Genomic DNA, 27,960 nt, shown 5'->3' on the forward strand with positions numbered 1-27,960 from the left:
AAAACCCCATAATTTAATTTTCAATTTTCTTACTTTAACTTCGGGCCACGGCATCAATAAGATTTAACCACAGGAATGTGTTTGACGGTGCATGCGCTTTTCTTCAGTATACAAAGTTATAAAGTTAATATATCATGTTAATTTCTTTATTCTTGCTTGTTTATACCTAATTATATTTAGTCTGAATGACTCATCGAATCTTCTCTCTCTCTGTCTCTTTTAAGTGTAATTTTCCATTAATTTCTAATCTATCACGTACTATTCTTGTACTCACTTTGGTTTTTCTTTACTTGTGTTCCCTGTTTAACCTTTTGCCACCTCTTCGTTTCATTCCCGTCGTTATATTAGTATTATTTTATTGTGCGCTTCCTAAAACCGCCCGATTCTTAGCCATCCCCCTTTGTGGGTACTAGCCATATATACAGCTCATCGTCATCTGCAGCAGCAGCAAGGCTGCACCAGCCATGTCGTCGTCCCCGCCGTCGCCTCCATCGTCGCCGCCGTTGTCGCCGCTGCCGCCGTTGCTGCTGCGCACGTCCGCTGATGACAGCGGCGCCTGCACCACCGCGTTCCGGCCCAGCGAGGCGAAAATCGGCGGCGACGCAGTCGCACTCGTGGCGGCCGCGGAAGGGCGCCCGCGCTTAGGCCACCACTGGCCATTGGCGACGATCGTGCTGGCCGCGCTGCAGGTTTTCCTGCACTGGCAAGCGAATTACCGGCGCGACCACAGCCGTTGCGCTAGCCTGGCTACGATCTTGGAGGACGGCCACTGGAGCCGAGTCGTGTCGGCCGCTTTCCACCACGATAACCGCTGGCAGCTGGGCGTCAACGTGGTCTCGTTCTTCTGGAAAGGTGTGCTGCTCGAGTCCACCATCGGCACGCCGCTATTCATCGTGGCCATGGCCAAGCTGGTACTGATGGTGGGTGTGGCCAACACGCTGCTCAACCTCGCGCTCGACCTGCTACTCAACAGCACGGCCACGTACGACGACACCTGCATGTGCACCTTCGCGGGCTTGCTGGTGGCGCTCAAGGTCATCAACGAAAAGCGGCCCACCTTCAACGCGTTCCGCTGGTGCATCTTCGAGCTGGAGATACCGCCCCCTCGCGTCACCTGGCTCGAGCTGATCGTGCTCCACTTGACCGCTTCGCGGAGCCTGGTAACGCTATTGAGCGGCCTCATCGTCGGACTCCTCTTTACGGAAAGCATAATCAGGTACCCGAGTCAATGTATATAGATGGTCTTTCAAGTACGCCATCATCGTGCCACATGCAGGGCGTGGAAATGAGTCTGTGCCCGCATCCTCTTCTGTAAGAGGGTTTCTTCAGCGGCAACACTCTCACGAAAAAAAAAAAAGAAGGTTTTGCGATTGCGGGTCTTTTACTTTGCTACGTATGGAAGATGCACTTTTATTTAGTTATTTATTTAGGTGCTTACAGCCCGCAGGGCGTTACAGAAGGGTGCGGGGACATATAATTCTACGAACAAGAACAGGAGGTCAGGACAGCTATAACTTGTGTTGAAATAATTAAGGTCGGGCGGGCGTGTCTGGTGAACATTTTTAATCCAGGTGAAAAAAATTCTATTTTTCTGCCTAAATGCCAAGGACAACTAAATCAATCATAATTTTGCGAAAGAAAACAACATTTGCCTTCATAAACAAAATGTAGAAGCTCCCAGTGATCCAGAAGCACTTTTTCCGTATTTTGCTAAATCGGCATTTCGGTTAGATCCCACTGAAAAACAGTTGTGGCTGCGGCTCTAGAAATTTTTAAAGGAAATTGAAGGCGGCCTTTTTTGAAAAGCATTTTAAACGTATATCTTTAATTTATTAACATACCCGAACTTGAGCGCCTTTCGCGATCATTTAGTGCCAATGAAGGCAAAGCTATATGCCTCAAATTTCAGCGACTTGCATGGCAAAAAGATCACGAAACTTGAAAACCGTGATCTTTGTAAAGACGCGGAGAAAAAAATCTCGTCTTTGGCCGATATTGTGCAACGTTCCGTTTTCGCCATTTTTTTAGAGCACGGCTCCCGTTCCTGCTGCGAGCGTCGGCGTAACCTAGCGAACGAGCACAACAGCAAAGGATGAAAGAGATACGCGGAGCGCAGCGGGGCATGAAAGAGAGGGCGAGGAGAAAAAAAGGAGGAGAAGGGTGCAGCGAAACCGTGCGTGTGTGTTTTCTGTTTCAGGAAGATAATTTTTTCTCGAAAAACAAAGATTGATTTCGTTGTCCTTGGCACTCACGCAGCAAGATAGAGCTTTTTTCATCAAAATTAATAGTGGTCGGCGGACATACCCGGCCGAACATAGCTAAAGACAGCATACATGCCCTTCGAGCGTATCTTAAGGTCCCTCGGATCTGTAATAGAAACAATGGAGATGGGCAACTGGTTCCAGCCATTGCATGTTTCAGGAATAAAAGAATGGAAGTGTTGTTTGTACGACGACGAGAAACAGACACTTTATGATGACGGAAACTAGCTTCGCCTATTGACCCAACATTTTTCTGCGCACTGTGTATGTACGCTTTGAAGGAAATAAATGAAATGAAATGGTCGATACGAAATCATATGAATGAAGGATGGGAAAGTAACTCTTTCTTAAGATGAGGCTTGTGATAATAAACGCTATAAAATAAGGCGAGACGTGATATTCTTTTACGTGAAGAAAGCGGTGGGAGGCGTAACGCTGTTTTCATTGATGAAACCTTGGAAAGACGGGAGTAGTTTAAGGAGATGAAACGTGTGCTACGATTCTGTACACCTTCACTGTGACTAGCGAGACTTTGAATGAATGGATGTCACAACAGAGGCACATTCTAGTTTGGAACGAGCCATAGGCGGAGAGTTTTCATTTTCCCGGGGGAGGGGGGGAGACGCTGGGCCCCGACCAGCTTTCCGAACCCCATATATATATATATATATATATATATATATATATATATATATATATATATATATATATATATATATATGGGTCATTCGATCTCAAGTGTACTCGGTGTCTTTTCTACCATCTCCGATTCTGCTGAAAAAAAATCATACTGTTTTACCTCAATGTGGGAAGTCATTATTTAAGCGATTTCTTAAAAATTTTTCTAATGCCGTGAGGACGCTTCGAATGTTGCGCACACAAGTGAAACTATGCCAGGCAGAAAAATTTCTACAAAGTTATTGCTTTGAGCTGTTACTGCGAATATTTTTTATATAGTGGCCAGACGGGGCTCTTTCATAACTATTGTCGTTTATTACTTTTTGTTTTAATTTGCATAATCTTTAGCCGTAAGGAAAAGCCGACAATCGCCCCTTGTTTGATATTTTTTATTAAAAAAAGCTAACATTTCCATGTGCAATATATTCACAATATGGGCCTGGTATCTGTGTATCCTTGATGATAAAAATAATCTGATAAGAAATAAAACCTAAACTTTCGTTTAATGTCATGGCAAAAATGAAAAAATTGTGTTCTGACTCAATTTGTGGCTTCATTTTGACAATGCAGCGTTCCAAGTAAAAAAATTGCTTAGTCAGCATTGTACAGTATGTTTTGCTGCCTATCTATGTGGAAAGATTTAACGGATTAAATTTTGTTTTAGGCGAGAAAAAATATGTTCAACTAAACAATCACAAGGTTGCGCGGAGCGTCTGTTTGTTTCGCCTTCACTCCACAGCACGTCGGTCGGCGTTTCATCCTGGCTCATCTTACGTGTTTCTTCTTTTTCTTTTTTAAGAGAAGGTCTTCTCTAGCGACTTCAGGTTGATTTGGGGTTCGTGGGAATTGAGTTTCTGGCCATTGTCATCTTGTAAAATTAGATTATTTCAGGCCTCCTAGTGCACGTAGGACAAGACAGAAGGCGTCTGAAGTTAAGCTTGGAACGAAAAAGACGCTCAAAGTTTGCCTACAACTATATACGGAGAAGTTACAACGTGTAATGGCGAAATAAATCCACATGTGCTCGTTCACACACCGTGCGCCTAAAACCGGAACCGGAAGTGTGGCTCTACGAAAAATATGGGCCAATCCTGGACAGATTGCTGTCTAAAATTTTGAGCTTTTTACGCGTTTACGATACGAAGACGTGTTCCAGCCACACATTTAAAGCCGCTTTGCAGACATTCTAGGTATCCAGTGGGCCAGTGGCCTTTATCGTTGATTTAGGTTTAGCAGAACGCCACAAATCAAGTCTCGAATAAAGCCGCAGTTCTGGTTCCTGTTCTGGCGCGCTTTGTGTGAACTGGGACATGTGGATTAAATTGATTTCGCCCTATTTTGTGAGGCTTACGCTTTGTATATTCTCCAGGTTAGTTTCATACGCCAAGTACTACACCACTCATGAACTGTATTCAAGTCAGTGTGAAAGAAAATGTCTCAGAAGCATTAGGTATTTTACGGTAAATCAAGTAGTCGTCAACAAATAGACGTATCTGAGAGATGTTAACAGGTAAGTGAATTATGTAGTAGGTTCGAAATAATAATGATCAAAGAACCTATTTATTTATTTATTTATTTATTTATTTGTTTATTTATTTATTTATTTATTTATTTATTTATTTATTTATTTATTTATTTATTTATTTATACAATACTCCAGGCCCAAATGGGGGCCCAAGCAGGAGGGGCAGAATACATAAATATTTACCTATGTACGTATATATATACATACACACACACACACACACACACACATGAAAAGGAAATACAAAAGCAATGCAACATATGTAAATATCAGAAGAAAACAAAAAATGAAAACGACGACTAATAAGATTACGAGAAGATACACTGAAGGAAGACAACCCGAAAAACATTAGAACAGTATCACACGCAGTATCACACGCACTTGCAACCACTATCGAGAGAGGAAAAATAAATAAATACCGTAAGTCGAAAGAGCGACCATTGCAACATACTGAGTATAATAGAATAAGGAAGATGTGGAAAGTATCAAACAAAATTCACGTGTAAAATAAAAATAAAAAGAAAACAGTAACAAGGCTTGCCGACATGGCAATACCCTTAGTATTAAAGACATGCGTTCAATAGAATCGGTGTTTTCAATTGTGATAATCAGGGGCGTAGCCAGGGTGGGGGGAGGATTATGGGGCTTCATCCGCCCCCCCCCCCCAAATTTTTTCGTGCTGTCAATGCACCGCCGACCAAAGCAACCCCCGGCGCCAGAAATCATTCTGGATTTTGTCTAGAATGTCTTTTTCATGCTCGAAAAGACATTTCACCGCGAAAATTGTAAACTGGGGCTGGATTTCGTGGCAACGCCCATGCACCGGGAGTCACATAACGCAAGCAGCCCCATCCGAGCAGAAAGTTTCAATGGCGTTTTAATGACAAACGGGCTCACTGCGGCATCTCGCGGAGTCCCAGGAATCTACGGAGCGCATGGATATCAATTCCGAAACTTTATGGGCATAAATCTCATAAACTTTTGATGTGAAAGGTGCATTGACATCTCCAAAGTAGTGCTTTAGATTTTCAATTGCGGAACTTTGTGGGTCTAATGCTGTTACAAACATTTGACGCCAAAGGTGCATTGATTATTCTAAAGTCTTGCATTGAAACAAACAACGGGACAAGCCAAATCAACACACTATCAGACAAGTTGACAAAGCACGCAGCGAGGTCCGATGAGACGAAGCGATGTGGTGGTTCATTTGTGCCCTCATGTCACATAAAAAGATATCAAAAGTTTTTTTCACCTACGCCAAAGCATCCATGTTAAGACACTAAAGCCAGCCAAGGTAACTACGTTCTTATTTATTTTTCCTACTTTGACTTTTATTCGCGAGGACACATTGAGCGTCTTCAATTTTTTTGGTCTTGCTACCCTACCCGCGGGCTGGCAGCGTATTTCCAACTGCTCGTAGGTACAACGGGGCGTGGAACTTGCGGAGACGACGGACGTTTGCGCGCATGCGCGAGTGAGAGCGGGTGCGAGAGAGGAAATGTGGGGAGTTTTGATTCTTGAAAATACGACTCTGCCTAGGTACTACGGAGGAGTCCCTTGGGGCGCGGGGTATGCGCTTGTCCCTAGGCGCGCCGTGCCGGCAGAAGTCGCGGGGCGCGGTTGTGCTGAACTTAGCATCGCAAGTTGGCGGCTCGACGCAATCATATTTAATCGATCATGTTTTTACTAATGAAAACAACGTGTCATTATTTCGCATTATTGGCGGCGCCTCCAGGACACCAAAGCGGCAACGGGGATATCAAAGCTAGAAGCCGGACTGGTCCGTGGGTTGGGGCTCGCAGAGGCCTGCGCGTGCCAGGGGAGTATAAGATCGGCTGTCCGCTATCGCGGACAGCCAATGTTTTATGCGAACACCCCCAGGCACGCTTCGGCCTCTGCGGCCCCAACCCACGGGCCGCCCGGCTTCCAGCTTTGATCCCCCCGCTACCGCTTGGGTGCCCCGGAGATCCTGCGCCGCCTGCTTTAATATAACCTCAGGTGCTCTCCTGAGGCCTCCGTTTGCCGGTTACATGTGCCCTCCTGGAGCAGTGCTTGTAAAAAATCCGATCTATCGTCGCGACGAAAAATTCGACCCGCGACTTATAAAACACCAGTCAGAACATTGTCCCTTCAGACACAGCGATCACCAAGCGGCGTCCGCGCCCACTGCCTCACCGCGCGGGCAGCCAGCGGCGGAGCGTATAAACCAACTCGACCGAACTCCGCAATGCCGGCATGTCAGGGGACAAACGAATACAACGCAATCTAAGAAACCTCCTCCGTAGTGCCTAGGCTGAGTCATATATTCAAGGAGCAAAAGCCCCCAGATTTTCTCTCTCGCGCCCGCTCTTACTCGCGCCTGCGCAGAAACGTCGAGCTCCGTCAAAAGTGGCACGCCCCGTTGTACCTACGAGCAATTCTAAATACGCGGGCTGGCAGAGCCAGCCAGAGCGCATACGTTTTTCTCGTGTTGCCCTGACCACCACACGGCGCACTTCGGTGCGTGTTCGGTTTGCTCTGGCCGAGTGGATTTTCGCCTGGCAGAGTTTTAGACGTTTTCTGGCTAGCATACGAGAAAAAGAAACAATGGTCGCTCGCCACCATCACTGTGGGGACTCAGCGGATTGCACAGCGTTCGCTTGAGGGCAACCTCTCCGGAAAGTCTTGGCTCGCCGGTGTAGGATACCGAGCAGTATGCGTATGATTCTCTGTGGACCAAGCGTCTTACGTTTTTTTCGATATTCCTTCGGTAGCCACATTAGGTGCGCAAAGTAGGTATTAAATTGTGGCCAACATATCTTCCTTGGGTTTTTTTAAATTTCGGTGGCCCCCGCCCCACAAAAGGAAAAAAATACATTGTTGTGGTGCAGCGAATTGTTGCGTGATGAAAGTTTGATTTTGTTACTTCTTCCTTTGCGGAAAGTAATGGGCCACGGGACGCTTCAGTTGCCGGATACACTTACTATATTATTGCGATAGCAATTATATGGACACTCCAAGCACATTCCTGCCGTCACTGTCGCCCTCATGTTTCGTATAAAGTCGAAGGGCGATAACATCGTTACCGTGCACCGCATGCTGTATGTGCGATTGAAACCGTACGGGAAGGGGGGGGGGGGGGGCTGGAATGGGTGAGCCGACGATGGTGACTCAGTCTTGTGTGCGCAAAGGAGAAAAGCGGAGAGCAAGCTAGTCATCTTCCGTCGCGCGCGATGCATCGGGGGGAGTGGATGGAATGGGGCCGGTATCTAGGATTCTGTGAATCTGTGATTGCGCAACATGTTTATTTGCTTCGTTTGACGCATTATACTCCGTGACTTTTTCTTAGATACGTACATTTATTGGAGACTTATACGTATATTTAAATATCTTGATGGGAGATTTTGTGTATACGTGCAGTGACCTTTGTTGTGGTGATCTTCGTATTTGTATATCCCATTGTATCTTCGCATTTCTAATGTACGAGGGCGAGTCAAATGAAAGTGAGCCTACCCCCCCCCCCCCCCCCCCGGGCAATAATAGTTCGGTTCATATCTGCGAGGCATATGCGTAGAAGAGAGGTATGTCTCATTTACAAAAGTGACATGCAGGTGTGAGGACGAAGGTTCTGTAATGCTCTCATACATTCGGTTGAGCATGGTTGCGTGACATATTGGAAGCTCCAAAAGTTGAACAGCGTGGTGCCGTGAAGTTTTTGGCTACTGAAGGTATTTCGTAAAAAGAAATTAGTCGCCGTATGGCTGCCATGTACGTTGAACATCGCATTTCATTGCCCACTCTGAAGCGTTGGAGCAAACGGTTCAAAGGAGGACGTGAACGTTGCAAAGACGATCCAAGACGGCACTAAAGCCATCGTGAAATCACTCTTAGCAAAATTGCAAGAGTTGATGAGGTGATGAGACAAGAACGGAGGATAAGCATCGATGAACTGGCAGAGCGTCTGAACATCAGTCAGGATTCGATTCACGCCATAATTCATGAAGGTCTCTGTCATCGGCTTTTGTGTGCGCAATGGCTGCCCAAGATTTTGAACCACCGCCAGAAGACGGAGAAGTTCGGCGCTGCCTTGACTGATCTGATCCGGTACCACAATGAGGGTGACGACTTCTTGTCTGCAGTTGTGATCGGGGACGAACCATGGTGCCACTACTACGAGCCTGAAACACGACGGCAAGGCTTACAGTGGAAACATTCGAATTCACCACGCCCAAAGAAAGCAAAGGCCATCATTTCTGCCGGAAAGGTGTTGCTGACTTTTTTTTTTCGATCGTCAGAGACCATTACGGATAGAATTTTCTAAGTCTTGAGAGACTATCAATTGTTTCCGATACTGTGAAACGCCAGAACGGCTGCGTGTTGCAATCAAGAAGAAACGATGTGGAAAATTGACAAATGGGGTCATCTTGTTCCACGACAATGTAACGTCCCCACATCGCTGATGTATATAATACAAAACTGGCAACGTTCAAGTGGGAAACGCTGCAAAATCCGCCACACAGCCCAGACCTGTCGCCTTGCGACATCCACATTTTGGGGCAACCGAAAAAAAAAGCAGCTCAAGGGAACCACATTCGTGTCGGACGATGACGTGAAAGAGTCAATTGCAGACAGTTTGAAGCAGCAACCCAAGGAATTTTATGAGACCGGAATCACGCAACTCCTTAGTCAATGGGACAAATGTCTAAATGCTCATGGAGACTACTTTTAAATAGAGTACCCCGTTTGTCACATATTCGCATTGACTCACTTTCATTTGACTCGCCCTCGTATATTCTGCAGAACTCCTGCTTTTTTACCTGCTCTCTGTTGCGACCATAATTTCGGTGCAATTACTCACGATACACCACCGGTGACAGCTGCTCTTGCGTAATACATTGCAACAAATGCCAGCATCATTGATATTTTCCATTGGTCGTTGCATACGTACATGAATGTAAACACGGTTCTTGAATGACAAAGTTTCATTAACATATTTGTCCTCAACTTGTTCATTTCATGGCCTTTACATTTTTAACATCAGCGGCATGCACTGCTTTGCTACTTTCCAACTGATATAGTTCTAAAGTTTGTATGATATTTTCTTTACTTATTAAATATACAAAAACATGGAAGCATTGATATCAGTTATTTTGGAGACAATTTTTGGCACATACGAGTATATCCTTTTAAGATGAATGATATATTTTACTTGTTTTTACGGTGCGTAGCGTTCAAGAATTCGTTTCAGAATCAGAACCAGAATCGGTTTTTATTGAGACCATTAGAATGATTACAAGTTGTTAATATTCAGGAGGAGGTGCCGGAGTCAAAGACTGCAATGGGACCTCATTTACAAAGTAAACGTAATAAAACAAAAGTACAGCAGTTTTCAACAAATTGTTAACATAGAAAAATTACAGGTTTTAGTATGAATACCATGATTGAAGAATTACATATGCATAAATGTCATGAAAAAAAAGCGCTGTAACACAATCTCGTTGACAACTGATAAAGTAACTGCGTAGATGACGTGACGAACACAGTAGAATTTGTTAACTCGAATGTATATGTGAGGCAGAAACAGAAACCTAACGGTATGGCAATGAAAATGAAATGAAGGCACCCTGAAAGAATGGTTGTGAGCATGGACTAGGCATCAGTATTCGACAGAAGGTAATCCTTTAGTTGTTTCTTGAATTCGTGATTTTCAAGTGTTTTTATGTGTAATGGTAGTGTGTTCCAGAATGCGATAGATGAAAAATGGACGCTCTGTTTGCCATAATTAGTATGTATTTTAGGTAGAATGAAGTTCCTATTTATTGCAAACCTGGTAATATTAGTATTTAATAGAGAAGGTTGTGGTAACAAGCTATCGCATCGTGTGTAATTGATTCGACGGAACAAAAAGGTACCTAGATTATATTTAACGAGTTGTGTGACTGTAAGAATGTGATTAGTTCGTAAAAGATATGAGGCGTTGTTGTTATATGGGCTAAATGTAATTATCCTAATAGCCTGATTCTGTAGAATTTGCAATGAGTTTAAATGGGTTACGTAAGTGTTTCCCCAGCAAGCATCTTTGGCAATGGCAATGCAATTATATTATTCTTGTATTTGATCCCTCGACAAATTGTTTAAGAGGAATCTTTAGCTCGGGCCCCACTCCGACGCGGCCTATTCAAATACATGTAAAACGCAGAAACGCTTTTCTGAGATAACCTCTGGATTGCTTTTAATGAAACTTGTTGCATTTGAGAGAGAAAGTTAAATTGTAGTGTCTGTTGGAAGCGAAATTTCGATTTAGGGCCTGAATTTTGTTTAAAATATTTCGAACAATTTGAAAGTTCGAAAGAAATAGGAGCACGACGTTTACAAACTAACACCTCTGCATCAAGAACAGCTATCGCGGTTATGTCAACGGCATCTATTATAACAGTCAAAGCGGACAAATTTGGTATGTCAATTTGTATCTTCCGTGGATTGGTTACGTTGTGTACAAAGGTTCTGCAAAAGCCGTGTTTCCATAATAGTAAATTTTTTAGATTATGTGTAACATATCAATTTTGTCCGCTGTAGATGTGCTATTAGATGAAATTCACAGAATTGCGATATCATTTTTCATTGTTGAGGCACAGAGATTTAAACTTCATAGTTTCGTTTTCTGAAAATTTGTGCTTTTGGCCAATTTTTAATAAAAAATTGACGACCTAAATGAAAAATTCGAAACCAGCAGTCACAAGAATTCCCCCCTCCACAAGTTTTTCTTTTACATGCAACAAACTTCGTCAAATTTGGTGCAGTGGTTGCCGAGAAAAACGAATTCCCCTTCTACATGTATTTAGATAGGAGCACCCGAGCTAAAGCTTCCTCTTAAGGAGGATGCCTAGCTGCAACGTAAGCTCCCCTCGAATGAAATTTCTGGCTACGCCACTGGTGATAATGGCAGGCTGTTCCAATCTGTTACAGTGCGCGGGAAGAAGGAAAACTTAAAGAGGTTAGTTCGGGTGTTATAAGGTGTTAAAGAATCAGCGTGACGATGCCGTGTTCGGCGCGCTGTAAGTGGTTTAACATAAGCCTGTGGGTCGAGGGACAAACAGTTGTTTTTAAGCAAGAAAAGAAACTTCAGTCGTTGTATTTTTTTGCGTAGTTGTAGCGTTTGAATATTATATTGATTCATTAGGCTAGTAGGAGAGCCACTCAGTCTATATTTAGAAAAAATAAACCTGGCAGCTTTACGTTGGACCATCTCTAAAGCGATAATGTTAATTTTTTTTATAGGGATCCCGCACAATGCATGCAAATTCTAGTTTCGGTCGGATGAGTGAAGTGTAAGCCAGTAATCTAAGTACCAGAGGGAGCGTGCTTTAGTTTGTGCCTGAGGAGACAAAGCTTCCTGACAGACGAGTTACATACGTTAAAAATGTGGCTATTCCAGCTGAGGTGACTGGTTATTGTGATTCCAAGATATTTATACTGGCTGACTTTGGTCGGCGGTTCAGAGTAGAGGTTATAGACAAACGACATTTTTTTTTTTGTTATGGACATGTAAACAGTATTTTCTCTGTTCAATTCCATGCCCCACTCACTGCACCAGGAAAGAATGTTTTGAAAGTCAGAGTTAAGCATTAATTGATCTTCGTGGCAAGTAACCTCGTTAAACAACACACAATTGTCAGCAAATACTCTAACTTGAACAGGATGAGAAATTTCCTTAGTGATGTCGTTTATGTATATTAGAAATAGTAAAGGTCCTAGCACGCTACCTTGAGGTACTCCAGAGGTTACTAAAAGTTCGTTAGAAGAGTAATTATCAATTGAAACAAACTGCTTGCCATTAGACAGATAAGCCGCCACCCAGTTAATAATATAGGCTGGAAGGTCTATCGACTGTAGTTTTTCTATAAGTTTAAAGTCTAAAGTCTTAAAGTCTAAAAATATTACGTCAATTTGGCTTGACTTGTCGAGAGCACTTGCAAAGTTGTGAATAATTGTGGTTAATTGTGTCACTGTAGAGAAACCCTTCCGGAAACCATGCTGATGAGGGGACAGTACGTTGTTGTCACTTAGGAATTTGGTTATTTCATTAGCTATAATATGTTCCATTAACTTGCAACATGATGAAGTTAATGATATCTGACGATAACTAGTTACTGAGGTTTTGTCACCCTTTTTTCAGTATGGGAACGACACGTGCAGTTAGCCAGTCTGTAGGAAGATTAGCCGAAGATAACGAGGAACGGAAGATAACAACAAGAAAAGGGGCTAACGCTTCAGCATATCTGCGCAGAAAAGCGTTCGGTATGTTGTCTGGTCCTGGAGATGATTTAGCTTTCAGGTTCAGCAGCATCGACACTACACCCGGTTGCGAAACAAGATCAGAGGTCGAGTTACATGTCATGCGGTTAAGGTTTATAACACCATCGAAATTTGAAAAAAAAACACTCTGAAAATAATTATTGAAGTGCTCCGCGATACGTTTTTTTTTCGACAGCTACATGGCCCTCGTGAACAATTTGGTCAATTGACTTGGTTTTTGTGCTTAGAAAACCCCAAAATTTTTGGGGTGCTGTTTGAATAAAATTTGGCAATGTATGGTGAAAATACCAGCGCTTAGCTTGCCGTACTTCTTGGTTGAGTTTATTTTGGATTTCGTGAATCGTCGTCTTAAGCGCTTAACTTTTCTTTTAAGGTGCAAGATCTTTCTCGTTATCCAGGGAGTAGTCCTGGAAGATTTTTTTAGTTTTATTAGGAATAATGTTGCTAAGGCAGTGAGTGATATTTTCTTTAAATTTATCCCAAAGCACAGTAGCATTGTTACTGTGAAAGTTATCAAGGCATTGTTCAAGATAATCCAAGACGCTTTCGTCTCTGGCACGAGAAAAGTCTTTAACAGTGGTTGTTTTACATTTTTTAGTGTTAAGCACTTCCAAAGAACAGGAAAAATATACCAGACTATGATCAGCAATTCCAGGCTCAACCGAAACAAAATAGTTTTCTAATGAACGACTTACAAAAACGAGGTCAAGTATGGTTGCTGACGTACCATAGGTGCGCGTTGGCTGTCTCTCAACCTCTTGTAGATTGTGAGACAGAATGCTGTCATGCAAGTAACTTAGGTGTGAATTAAACCCGGTGCAGAGAAACCCGTTCTCCCAATCAATATCTGGTAGGTTAAAGTCGCCTATAAGTAGTGTTTTATCGCTTGTGAATGAAACCATGTGTTCAAAAAGATCACGAAAGAATTCTGGGGGCGAGTCAGGTGATCGATAAACTGCAAATAGCAAGAATGATTTATCCCAGCAAGTAAACTTTATTGTAACAGATTCCAAGTTATCGGCCTGACCTGCGGTATGCCAAAATCCCTGCGGTACGCCAAAACCGTTGGATGCCTTGGATGTGTGGCATCCTTAGCAACGACAACTTGAACACGTAAAATAAGAAAAGCCTGGATTCAGTCAATTATGGCAAGATCATGTTTAGCACGTATAATTTAGCTAATAGAGCAGAATTGTCATCTTTATCAAACGCTTTAGCACACTGGGAATAACGACTGGCAAAAAAAGAAAGAAAGATATTTTACCCTAATTTAAGTTTTCCTCGGGTTACTTTCTTGGTATCACGCAGCCTTAAACAAGGCGATGAGGCAGCGTTGTTTTTCAAGGCGCCGCTCCTGCCGACCACGTACGTAATCACGGGCCTGCTTCTCACCACGCATTTCTTCTGGCCGGACCTGGACCCTTGCGTCAGCTTCCGGGCGGTCTTCGAGCAACGGCGTTGGAAGCAGCTCTTGTTGCCTTCACTCTACACCTTCAGCTCGTACCATCTTGTCTACGTGGTGCTCTCGCTTCTCAGCCTCGGTCGTCAGATGGAGCTCCGTTATGGCCACTACAATTTCCTCCTGCTCGTGCTGTTCGTGGTGGTGTGCGTAAACGCGACCCACTGTCTGCTCGCGTGGATCCTGTCGCGGCACCCAGTTGAGCTGCTCAGGCCGCTCCTTCCGCCTTCTCTGCGCGACACCTGCTTCAGCGGCTTCACGGGCTCCCTACTCACGCTGAAGATGTTGCTCTACAAAGAGCGGCCCGAAGCCGACTACGACTTCGCCTCATTCCAGATGGCCGTGCCGCACTGGTTCGGCCTGGTGACCGAGGTGGCCCACCTCTACATGTACACGGCGCGCGCATGGCTCCTGGGCCACATAGCGGGCATCGCAGTCGGAGTGACGCTGACACTTGTCCACTTGCCGGTTCTCAGGCCCAACCGGAACATCGAGCAGGGGCTTCTGGACTGAATTCTCAGACAATGAGAAGGATGGAGGCAAAGTTTTTCAGGGCGAAGAAACAGCGCTTGAGCGCAACATCTGACCATTACGTTCAGCTGCGATGCAAGCCAAATATTTTTTACGATAACTCTTCACATCAATATCACCACCCGCTAGGACTAGAACTATAGTACAGGTGGTGGCAAAACACGCAGCTGCACATCCGCAAGCCAAATTACACGTCTTTCAGACGAATCGTTGGTAAGATACGCGTTGCATAGTATTAAAATGTGCGCAGGTGGCGTACATGATTGCTCGAGCTTACCAGTGTGTCAATGGTGGGCTTGTTCGTGACATCGGAACCCATTTCAATAGCGCGAGACACGAGAAAACGTAGATACACACACATGGCGCTAACTACCAGCAACAGCTTATTTTCGCAAACCACTCGCACATATATCAACTCCCAAAGAGCTTCACAAGCACGTGCAAAAGCCTCATGAAAACACACAAAAAATGCTGGTTGCCAAGAGTTCCAGAAACTTTCTTGAGTATCAGTCGAAGGGGGATGGCGATTTATTGCCACCCAAAGTGGTTATACCCACTTGGGTAGCACCGAATAAAAAAAAAGAATACCAGACAAGTCAAGTTCAAGCCAATTTTCGGAAGGGTTCTTCCAAAAATAATACGAGACGGTTATTTGAGGGATCGCCCGACGTTTTTGCGCGGGCGCGAGTAAGAGCGGGCGCGAGAGAGAAAATCTGGGCGCTTTTGCTACTCGAATATATGACTCTGCCTAAGCACTAGGGAGGAGGTTTTTTAACGCGTGTTGTATTAGTTGTATGCGTTTGTCCCTAGGCATGCTGGCATTGCGGAGTGGGGTCGAGCTTGTTAACACTCGGACGCTGGCTGCCGGCGGGGTGAAATAAGTGAAGCAGCTGGCGCTGACGCCCCATTTGGCGACCGCTGTGTCGGACAGACGCACCCGCGGCGCTCGTGCTAAGTCAATCGTGTGTGTCATAGCTTTCTCACACCTTACAGCGACGCACCTTGGAAGTAACATCACAGATGTTGCCGTCGGTGCATTAGGGACCGTAGTAGAGGCCGGGCCGCATATATTGAAAATCTATAAGTCAGAGTGCCTTAGCAACCGCGGTTGAAGGCAAGTGGCTAAAAGGCCGCCGGTGACGCTCGACGCCCCTGCAACCGCTATGAGAATACGTCGCGCTACCCTAACGCCTCTTACGCTAACCTAACCTAACGTTAACCTAACCAAACGTGGCCCACACGAAAAGACAATAATCCTCACGGCGTAACCGCTGTGAGAATACGCCGCGCCACCCTAACACCTTTTACGCTAACATAACATAGCCTAACGTGGCCATTTGCTAAGGCGCTGTGCCTTTATTTCACTCAAAGGGGACCACTTAAAAAGGCTCCTGAAAAGTCGCGCACAGCAGCATACGAAAAGCCTGCCAATAGCGAAGATACTACACCAAGAGAGCAGGCCGGGCCTTTACTACGGCTCCTACTGCTCCCCCGGAAAAATCAGCGACGTTTTTTGAAGGTAGAGCGCCGTAAGGGGCAAGAAATGTTTAATCCCGCATGACTGGCTCAGCACCAGCGCCGCAGGCGCGAGAAAGTCTGTCCGACGTACCTTCAGACACAGCGATCACCAAATGGGGCGTCCGTGCCCACTGCCTCACCGCGCACGCAGCCAGCGTCGGAGCGTAAGCAAACTCGACCCCACTCCGCAATGCCGGCATGCCAAGGGGACAAACGCATACAACACGATCACAGAAACTTCTCCTAGTCAAATCAAATCAAATCAAATGAAATCAAATCAAACTTTATTACAACATCCAGGATGATGAGGGCCGTGGTCAAAAAGCACTACACGAGCTTCACTCGGACCACGACCCAGTACAAAGGCAGGGACAGGCAAATACAGTAACGTAAGGATGATATTAAGGCAAAAAAATTAATTATGAAATTGCGCATATTAAACCAAACAATTATTTCAGACATATTGTGAGTACAGATGCAAAAGAAGCCTAATTACAATGCATGGTGTTGATGTTAAAGGCAGTCGATGAATACACTATATTCCAATGAATGCAACATCAGCAGTAAGAGTAGAGCATAAAAAAATACAAATGAGATGGACAGAATCACCCGGTATCAAAGAAACAAAAAGGTACAACAAGCATTAGTTCAATAATAGCATAAGAAAAGCGGTAAAGTGGCATGAACAAAGTAGTGCATCAAGTGTGAGTTCAACAACGTTAAAAAAAAACGATGAAGGGCCTTCGTATTTACATTCTCTATAGGGCTCATAGCAGGATGACAAGGGAGATTGTGGAGGAAGCCTACGAACTTGCTAAATTAGAGGAAACGTACGTGAGCAAGCCATCATTGTCGCTATCTGAAAAGGAGATACGATTCCTCGGTTTATATATGTAACCATTGCAATATATGTTTTCACCATGCCTTGCACACGTGTACGGTTCATCGACATGCACCCCTGTATGTTTTTTTTTTTTTTTTTGCTGTCACGTTTGTTTCCGCTCGTACGGTATATATTTATCGATGCGTGCGAAAATAAAATCTACAGTTGAGAGTGAAGCGCTGTCTCTGTGTATCTGTTTCTACGCCCTCGTTCAGTCGCGCTTATACACTCTATCATGGATGAAGGGCCGTAATCGATATTTTCAGGTCGTTAGTTGATTCAAGTACAACGGCAAAAGAAATCAGCATTTCTTTCCCATAATTAGTGCGCGTGCGCGGAATCTCCCACGTTTGAACGAGACGAGTATTATAAGTAAGTGTCCTGTGCTTTAGTTTTGAAATGGTGCTTATAAATGTATAATTTCTAAGGCCTATGTGGTACCGCTTCATAAGAATTGTGCGATAATAGTCTCGTAGAGTAATTAGATTCATTTCATTGAAAAGCGGAGCAGTGCGACTGCCATAAGGAACATTTGCAATAGCACAAATAGCCTTTTTTTTATTATCTGTAAGTTACGGATATTTGTCGGAGTCGTCGTGCCCCAAACAAGATAACAGTAGCTTATATGAGATAAAAACAAAGATTTATAGATGAGAAATTTGACTGCTTTTGGCAATGAAAAACGCACCCTGTACAGAATGCCCGAAATCCTGGATGTAGGGGAAGGCAGTGTTTCAACATGCTCAGTCCATGACATGTGTCGTTTGAAAGTTACACCTAGACATTTGAAATGTGGTACCATCTGTATTTATGAATTCTTAAGCTTTAACGGTACGTAGGGGACGATTTTTCGATTTCTAGCCCTAAAAAAACAGCTTTCATTTTGGAAGTGTTCATTTTTAACCAGTTTACATGTGTTTAGGACGACAACTTCAACAGCACCTGATTGGCGTCGCTCATGAGGCTTTTACGATCTCGTGCAGTCAGAAGTATCGTTTTATCGTCAGAATACATTATATACTTTACGGAAGTGTAAATACTTACAATGTCATTGATGTATATACAAAATAACAGAGGTCCCAGAATGCTACCCTGATGCACTCCCGCTGAAGGTGCTTGTAAATTGGAGGTGTGATTACTGATGACAACCATCTGCTGACGATACATTAAGTAAGATTCAATCATTTGTGGAAAAACACATCGAAACCCGTAATGATAGCATTTCTGTAACAATGTCACATGATTTATGGTGTCAGAAGCCTTCGAGTAATCTGCGAAGATGCCTACCGTATGTAGTTCCTGTTCAAAAGCATCCAGTATAAATTCATTCTGCTCTAAGAGAGCATGCTCAGTTGAGCGACCTTTCATGAACCAGAATTGCGATGAAGTAATGGTATGGTGCTTATCAAGGAAAGAAGCCATGCGTTTATGAACCAGTTTTTCTAAACCTTTTGATGTTACGGGTAATATAGATACAGGCCTGTAATTGTTAAGCGTATCTTTATCTTTATCTTTATCGCAACTTGCAGTTTCTGTGGGAAGATTCTAGCAGAAAAAATAAGGTTAAAGATATATTCCAGTACATCAACAATAATATTTAACACATGTTTAATGGGTCTAATCTGTAACTCATCTGCATTACAGCAGGCGCTGTTTTTTACAGACGAGAAAGCATTAATAACTTCACTGGCCGTTGTGAGCACCAAAAACGCGCTTTCAGAGGTCCTATCAGTTAAGTATGTAGCACATGCCGGATTGTGCGCTTTCTTTGCTAAAGATACTAAATAGTCGTTAAACACATTTGCAAAATATGCCTTGCAGATAGCGTCACCGTTCTAACACAAGCTCAGTAGGCCTGAATTTATCGCCGCTACGACCAAGGAACTTATTTTGTCTACTCCAAGCTAATTCTGATTGATTAATTACGTCAGTTTTGAACAGGTTGTTTAGGTACTTCCTCTTTTCATAACGTAAGTGACTTAACTTTATTCTTATGGGCATTAAAACGTTTTACCATGTCCTCGCTTTTATCTTTTAGGAAATGTCAAATAATTTATTTTTACGTTTTATTTCCTGGAGGCAAGTCTTAGTCAACCAAGGTTTCTTGGCTCTGCGCGCATGCTTGAGTTGTTTGTACGGAAAGCACTGCTTGTAAGCCGTTTTGAATTTATCATGGAAACAATCATACGCGACCTCTGATTTCTACTGGAGAAATACGTCTGACCAATCGATTAACAATATCTCATTGCGAAATGCAGCCAATGTGTGTTAATTTATATCTTGAATAACCACTGGATCCTTTAGTTGGGATTGTGCACGAGACACCGTTTCGTTGATGAACGTAATATGGGAAGATGGTCACTAATGGGTGCGCTGAGCACGCCAGACAAAATTTCGTAGCTTCTATGTTAGTAATGAACACATCAATTAATGTCGCGACGTCTTTCTCAATGCGGATAGGGAGGTTGATAACATAAATTCAAATCGCTGAGGCGACGATTTAGCAAGATCCATATTCAAATCACCGGCAAGGACTAGCTTATAACCATTGGCATTTACCCAACTTAAATATGTATCTAGGGGTACTATAAACGTCAACCTGTTACCGCTAGGAGGGTGGTATAAAACACCAAAAACAGAACGGTCACTTTGTACAGTCAGAACTTCACAATCATTAGTGATGCCGGAAAATGGCTGAACTAAACAACATTTTATCGAGTTCTTAGCCATCAACATCACTCCACCTCCCATTCTTCTTGGACGATTAAAAAAATAGGTTACATAGTCAGGAGACTTTAGAACATCAGTCTCATTCCGATACCAAGTTTCAGTAACCATTTAAGAACATGCGGTTCAGAACCAAGAGTTGTAAATAGCGCAGTTATTTGGTCATCTTTATTACGTGCGGATTGAGCATTAAAATGAATGAAAGACATTCTAGGCTTACATGTAGAAAACAGTGTGCCTAATTTATAAAGTATCACATAAGTGTCGTTTGCCATTTTCTTTTCAATAAGCGTCGTTCAGTTGAGTGTCAGTTACTATTCCATAATCACTGACAGGTACTGCATGTTAGCAATGACGTGGACCCGGCTGCCCTCAGTTTTTATCGCTTTAATGCGTCCATTGTCAATCCAGAGAAATTTCCCTTTCTTTTGCCCTCTTCGGGGCTAGCGCTTGGGCAAACAATCGCTTGTTGTCAGGCGTCAAATGGTCATTCACGTATAGATTAGCCTCTTGGAACTGAGGAAAGTAAAGTGTCCGGGTTGTTAGACAGGCTTTGCGGGCCTTACGCAAAAATTCGTCCTTTTTGTTCCGGGAACAAAATCTAGCGATTATGTTCGTGTCCTTCTTTGCAGGTACTCGGTGCACTGCGTCAACGTCACCCTCATTTACGGGACAGCTGAAAGCCTCGCCTATTTTCTGAAGAATGGCTTTGCAGTCTTCGCCTTTCGTACATGGCACACCCTTTATCTCGATATTGTTAATTCGTGAAAACTGTTCCTTGTCAGCTAACCTAGCAGTTAACTGATCATTAGATTTCTGCAGGGACTTGTTTTCAGCTGCTGCAAGTTCATGTGTCTTTTTCATTTCTTCATAGAAAGATTTAATGCAGAGACGCTTTCACGAAGCTGTGTAACGTAGCGCCAAGACAAAGACAGATATTCAGGGAGCAAAAGCACCCAGATTTTCTCTCTCGCATCCGCTCGTACGCGCGCCTGCGTACAAACGTCGGGCGATCTCTCAAATAACCGACTCGTGTCCTGGCCCCAGCTCTGGAACGGGAACGCACTCTTAAAGCCACTCTGGACCGAGGATGCCCTCTGCGCTCCTGCGGCTGCTGCCTGGCCCCAGCTCCGGAACAGAAAGCCCTCTTAAAGCCCCTCTTGACTGGGGGTGCCCTCAGCGCTCCTGCGGAGACAGCTGCTGCGGCTGCTGCCTGGCCCCAGCTCTGGAATGGGAGCACTCTCTTAAAGCCCCTCTGGACTGGGGGTGCACTGAACGCTCCTGCAGCGACAGCTGCTGCGGCTGCTGCCTGGCCCCAGCTCTGGAACGGGAGCGCCCTCTTAAAGCCCCTCTGGACTGGGGGTGCCCTCTGCCCTCCTGCGGCTGCTGCCTGGCCCCAGCTCTGGAACGGGCACGCCCTCTTAAAGCCCTTCTGGACTAGGGGTGACGTCTGCGCTCCTGCGGCGACAGCTGCTGCGGCTGCTGCCTGGCCCCAGCTCTGGAACGGGAGCGCCCTCTTAAAGCGGCTCTGGACTGGGGGTGCCCTCTGCGCTCCTGCGGCGACAGCTGCTGCGGCTGCTGCCTGGCCCCAGCTCTGTAACGGGAGCGCCCTCTTAAAGCCCCTCTGGACAGGGGGTGCTCTCTCCGCTCCTGCGGCTGCTGCCTGGCCCCAGCTCTGGAACGGGCGCGCTCTCTTAAAGCCCCGCTGGACTGGGGGTGACCTCTGCGCTCCTGCGGCGACAGCTGCTGCGGCTGCTACCTGGCCCCAGCTGTGGAACGGGAGCGCCCTCTTAAAGACCCTCTCGACTGTTGGTGCCATCTGCGCTCCTACGGCGACAGCTGCTGCAACTGCTGCCTGGGCCCAGCTCTGGAATGGGAGCGCCCTCTTAAAGCCCCTTAGGACAGAGGGTACCCTCTGGGCTCCTGTGGCTGCTGCCTGGCCCTAGCTCTGGAACGGGAACGCCCTCTTAAAGATCCTCTGGACTGGGGGTGCCCTCTGCGCTCCTGCGGCGACAGCTGCTGCAACTGCTGCCTGGCCCCAGCTCTGGAATGGGAGCGCCCTCTTAAAGCCCCTGTGGACTGGGGGTGCCATCTGCGCTCCTGCGGCTGCTGCCTGGCCCCAGCTCTGGAACGGGCGCGCCCTCTTAAAGCCCCGCTGGACTGGGGGCGACCTCTGCGCTCCTGCGGCGACAGCTGCTGCGGCTGCTGCCTGGCCCCAGCTGTGGAACGGGAGCGCTCTGTTAAAGCCCCTCTGGACTGGGGGATGCCCTCTGCGCTCCTGCGGCGACAGCTGCTGCAACTGCTGCCTGGCCCCAGCTCTGGAATGGGAGCGCCCTCTTAAAGCCCCTGTGAACTGGGGGTGCCATCTGCGCTCCTGCGGCTGCTGCCTGGCCCCAGCTGTGGAACGGGAGCGCTCTGTTAAAGCCCCTCTGGACTGGGGGATGCCCTCTGCGCTTCTGCGGCGACAGCTGCTGCAACTGCTGCCTGGCCCCAGCTCTGGAATGGGAGCGCCCTCTTAAAGCCCCTCTGGACAGAGGGTACCCTCTGCGCTCCTGTGGCTGCTGCCTGGCCCCAGCTCTGGAACGGGAGCGCCCTCTTAAAGACCCTCTGGACTGGGGTTGCCCTCTGCGCTCCTGCGGCGACAGCTGCTGCGGCTGCTACCTGGCCCCAGCTGTGGAACGGGAGCGCCCTCTTAAAGACCCTCTGGACTGTTGATGCCCTCTGCGCTCCTACGGGGACAGCTGCTGCCTGGCCCCAGCTCTGGAATGGGAGCGCCCTCCTAAAGCCCCTCTGGACCGGGGGTGCCCTCTACGCTCCTGCGCCTGCTGCTTGGCTCCAGCTCTGGAACGCGAGCGCCCTCTTAAAGCCCCTCTGGACTGGGGGTGCCCTGAGCGCTCCTGCGGCGACAGCTGCTGCGGCTGCTGCCTGGCCCCAGCTCTGGAACCGGAGCGCCCTCTTAAGGCCCGTTTGTACTGAGGGTGCCCTCTGCGCTCCTGCGGCGACAGCTGCTGCTGCCTAGCTCCAGCTCTGGACGGGAACGCCCTCTTAAAGCACCTCTGGACTGAGGGTGCCCTCTGCGCTCCTGCGGCGACGGCTGCTGCCTGGCCCAAGCTCTGGAACGGGAGCGCCCTCTTAAAGCCCCTCTGGACTGGGGGTGCCCTCTGCGCTCCTGCGGCGACAGCGGCTGCGGCTGTTGCAGGGTTGCACGGCTGTTGCCGTTGCCATGTGGGTAGGGGGGGGGGGGGTCGAGGCTCGGTTTATGGAAGCTTCTGCCGCGTTTTCCCATCGTCTTCTCCTCACCACGTGTGGGATCTGGTACCCCTGTCGGCTGTCATGTGCGCACCTTCGCACAGCTTGCATTTAGGAGTACATTGGTGTTGCTCGTCCGCGTTCGGTGCGTTACAGCCCCTGCAGATGGCTTCGCCCGGGGTCGGGCACACGTCGGCTCGATGGCCCAATTTGCTACACGCGTTGCTGTTGTCCAATTGCTTGCGGTACAAAAAGCATCTCACCAACAGTGGTCCGTAGCGCACAAAGTTCGGAACTTTCAAGCCGTCGAATGCCACGATAACCGTGCCCGTGTTCTTGAACCTTTCGGCCGCCAGAGCCAGTGGATTTCTTGTGTTGACAATGTTCCTCTCCAGTTCGTCTTGGCCGTCGTTCAGGGTGATGCCTCCAATCACTCCCTTGTTAGTACAGTGCGGCGCCGCTTCGTAGGCGCTTACCTCATGCTCCTTCCCCATCACCACGATCGACTTGATTCTGGTGTACATTGTCGCATTCTCCCTGTCTGGCGCGCTGACCACGATTATGTTTTGCTGCGCGTTCGGGCAGATGACGTCTGATCCGGCCTTGGCTTCACCGACTCCTGCTGCCTCCATGATCGCTCTGCCTACGGCCGTTGCTCCGGCTTTGGACACGTCTAATCCTCCTTTCGGCCTAATTGTGATTTTGGCGTTTTCTTTGGAGAGCGGGGGCATGCGTTCTGCCTTGATCACCATTCTCCTAATCCTGTCTCCGTTCTGCCGTCCGCGGCAGACGTCTCCTTCCATCTTGAATTCGACACCTCTGGCGTTGGCCGCTCTGTTCGACGAATGCCTGGCAACGGCCGTCTGCCAGGCCAAATCTTCCAAAAATAGTTCCGGGGCAAGTCCTCGAATCCACCGAAACTTCCATGTTTGGTTAGAAAAGCCAAAAGCAGTCATTTTAACAGTAGGTGGCTACGATGCTCGGGTGCCGCGCCAGGCGTCTCGGCGGCGTGGTTCTGGCGAAAAACACTGGTAAAAAAGGTCAAAAGTCTATCCACCGACCAAAACTTGGTATCAGCGTTGTCCTCTCGTCTTTAGGCGCCTGTTCGTAACAAAATCTACTAGGAAAACCTCAAAAATACGGCCGAAAACATTTTAGAAAGCGGGAGCCGATGATCACATGACTGTCCTACTCGGCTTCTTCTTCTTCCTCTTCTTCTTACCCGATGGCGTCACGTAATACGCGAACTTAGGAGAGCAGGCATGTCGCTAAAGAAACACTCGTACGCTACCTAATAACATTTCGTACACTTCCGTTTTCTTTATCTTTATTACTTTCTGCATATAAATTTCAACCACACTTAATTTACCCGATGTTTTCCTTGACTTCATTGTGTGTTGGCTTTATATCGTCATGATTAACAAAAATCAAGCCCCTTGGTTTCCCTTCCTTCGTTCATTCCTAGCAATGGTCTCGAATCTGAAAGCCTTGATGTCTTTAGGTAGCATGCGAGGGCTTAATTTCTTCTTCATTTCCCAGTGTTTGGCGGTAAGCAATTTTATGTTTATAGTGACCTATGATATCTTGTAAGTTTTGTACGTACGGCGATTTGAGGCAATTATTTTTCTGAGGCGTACCTGCGGTCCCTGCAGCAGTCAGTTTCTACATTCTGCTGTTGCTAACGGCGCGCACGATGTCCTTTCGGGTAACTCCGGGCACCGAAATTTCTTCTCACTGAAGGAAATTTAGTAAAAGACCTGATAGTATTTTTGTTCAATTAAGGTTAGATGTAGAAAAAAAAAATCCGCTAAATAATCTGGAAAGAATCAGATTAATGAAACTTCCACTTATTTTGTTTCATGCTAAGCTCTTCAGGGTGTAGGTAAGGATGTCGCTATAGTCGGATACATAGGCGCCGACTACGGGAGGGTTCCGGAGTTTTCCGGGAGACGGGGCTGAGCTCCTCCCACCCCCCGGGCGATGCCGAAGCTCCCTACACCCCCCCCCCCCCCCCCCCCCTACACACACACACCTAAAGTGCCATTACCAGAGCTTCGTCACTCCCATCATTTGAGGTTTCTTTTGACTTTCATCGACCTTTTCCCTTGTAATTTTGCTGGACCTAATAGTTTTCTGCATCATTGTGTGCGCGGACGTGCACAGCTTTTAATTATTGTTTCGCTTTATTTCTGTAAATCCTGAAAATAGGGTAAGCCATGCATTAGAAGCACTAGCGGCGGCTGCCTCATCCGTATTTCTTCACTTAGACATTGTTTTACATTTCCACTGTAAACAGCATGCACTATTGGATCTTGCCGTTGAGTGCGGGAGTTGGCCGACGTTGAGGAGGATTTTGAGATAAAACTCAAGGTTTATTTACATTATTTACAGAAACAATAACGTAATTAACAGTCATACAGTCACTGACGGCCGGCAGCAAATCGGACGCTGCGGCCCGTGGCAAGAAGAACGAAAAATTGAAAGGATGAAGGAAAAGCCTCTCTCTGCTCCCTGTCTCTCCCTTTGAACTCCTTCGGTGTCTCGGGGTCACGTCATTTTCGACCAATCGTCGAGCCCGCTCAGGTGTCGCCCTTTTCCTCCAATGGTAGGCGCCCGTGCAAGTGCCTTCACAAACGGCGGATGGGGTGGCTCCAAAGGCTCCACTGTCGGACGGGTGAATTGCCACCGGCGTTGCCTCCTGGTCTGCAATCGCTCAGCTGGAGGAGACGGGTTGTTCTTGGAACGACCTTTCAGAGCTGCAAAACAGCTTTGCTCGGGACCAAGATAACCTGGAACCGTGCCAGGCTCCCGTGGCACTTTCGGGAAGAGTCAAGCAGGGGGACAATAGATGTGCGGCGCACGAGGTGGGGGTCGCCAACTTGTCGGACAGGTCCAGAATCACCTTAAATGCGCCCCTGCGCACCCTAATTGGAATGCGACGGCGATTGGATATGGTCGGGGAACTCGAGTGATGCCAGGAAGAGTGTCGGCATCTAACAGCACACACACAATATGTTTAAATATACACACAGGACAAAGTTTATTACATTTTTGAAAGAGATGGAAGTGGCCAATTAAAAATTATTTCTAAATTTATGGATAGCCTATGCCTCAAAAATGAATATGTTGCTGTATGTTCAGCACGCTTCAAATTGCTTTGCGGGCTTTTTTGACCATGGAAAAAACCCAAAGACTTCAGTGACCCATTCAACAATCTTTTATCAATGGTGAGTGCAATGCACGTGAATGTTGTGTGTCTAAGTGTTCCTTTTTTACAGTCAATGTGACTCATGAAAAAAAAACATTTCTAATAATTTACAACATTTATTAGGGATGGAAACATCGTCAGTACCATGCAAAGGTCAAATATATACAGGGTGTTCCAGTTAACTATCATGCACCAAGATTTAAAAAAATGCAATGCGTTACTCGAAGAAAACCTAGTGCATATTGTTTACAGTACAGTGGAGTAGCTGCCAGTAATTTTTCGTTACTAAGATTTAATTAGGTAATTGTACTTATCTGACTCAATATGTACTATCCTAATTATCAAAGTGTCCATGAGGCATTTGAAGGCATAGCCAAGGGACATCTAACTGCGGTATTTTCAGCGACGTACTGATTGCGAACTAATTTTTTTCCGACTGGCAAAGAAACCTCACGAAGTATGAAAAATACCACGCGAGTGCGCTCCCTCTCGTATGATAAAACAGCGCCCTCAAATTAGCTGATTGAAAGCAATTGTATTGCCTGTCGCAAACCCGAAGAGACAGCGCATCACCTTGATGTTGGTACGGAACGAGCACCATCAGCAGGCTTCGCAGCTATTCCTTCTCTCATTTCTACGTCACACTTATAATCCGTCTTCGGACTTATTATCCGTGCGTCGGACCAAAGCCAAATTAATGTGAACGTTTTATTTTTCATGAAAGTGTACACGTGCTGCAGGCGGCAATTTCTGTTGTTCTTTTTTATCCAGCGGCCGTGCATTAACATACATTTTAGACAAATTAGAAAATAATACGTTCTTGTTTCTGGCTAAAATATTTTGTCATTGGCCGAGTAGTGAAATTACGATCTCCCGTACAACTTGCCAAGATCTTCTAACTTTATCATAAAACCAGAAACACAGGCAGACACGTTGAGAAGCATCTGTACGCAAAATTGGCCGTGTGAACGCTTTCAGAAGTAACAAAACGCTTCCCGCTGTTCTCCGCCACATGCTAACGGTAATCGATTCCCCTAGTAAGATGGCGGCGGCCGGCTTCACTTTTAGGACATCATCTCCACTCCTGAATACTTTTTTTTATAAAACCTCCTTGGACCCGGGATCGCGTTGATTGCGCGTTTCACCTGAATAGCATCTCCACATGTGCGCCTGCACAAAGTAGCAACATGGCGGCGCCCTTGCGGTTGCGGATTTCAATGATCGACTATATGGTGGGTAAACACCATACATGAGCGCTATGGGGACAGTTCCCTCTAGAGTTGTTTGTACCAACCCTATGCCAAAAGGTATAGATTCGTATTTAATAGCGTCATCTATAGACAAGTAAACGAACTAATAATGCATCCACAGACTCAGTAGGCGTTTGTTTGTAGGTTTGTAGCTGTGGCAATCAGTGATTAGTCACAACCAAATCTATGGAGATAAACAGCTGCAAATCTTCGATTCCTGCGCAACCACTCTCAATGCACAATATTTTTTTGAAATCTTTCAGCTTTGCGCGACACCCGCGAGCAAGTAATTCTTTTTTGGTAATCAAAGTTTTATTTGAAAATATTTTTTTTTTCTGCCGCAAGCGGCGCCACAACTCGTCGACATTCAACTTCG

General features: G+C 46.1%; 1 protein-coding gene across 1 annotated transcript; it reads left to right on the forward strand.

Moving 5' to 3' along the window:
• The first annotated feature begins 464 nt into the window (after positions 1-464).
• LOC129388217 (uncharacterized) lies at positions 465-15,010 on the forward strand. The gene is made up of 2 exons (XM_055078354.1): positions 465-1,216; positions 14,068-15,010. Exons 1-2 carry the CDS (start codon positions 465-467, stop codon positions 14,729-14,731), a joined length of 1,416 nt encoding a protein of 471 aa, XP_054934329.1. The 3' UTR covers positions 14,732-15,010.
• The last annotated feature ends 12,950 nt before the right edge of the window (positions 15,011-27,960 follow it).

The sequence above is a fragment of the Dermacentor andersoni genome, chromosome 1, assembly GCF_023375885.2.
Source record: "Dermacentor andersoni chromosome 1, qqDerAnde1_hic_scaffold, whole genome shotgun sequence".
In the NCBI taxonomy this organism is placed as follows: Eukaryota; Metazoa; Arthropoda; class Arachnida; order Ixodida; family Ixodidae; genus Dermacentor; species Dermacentor andersoni.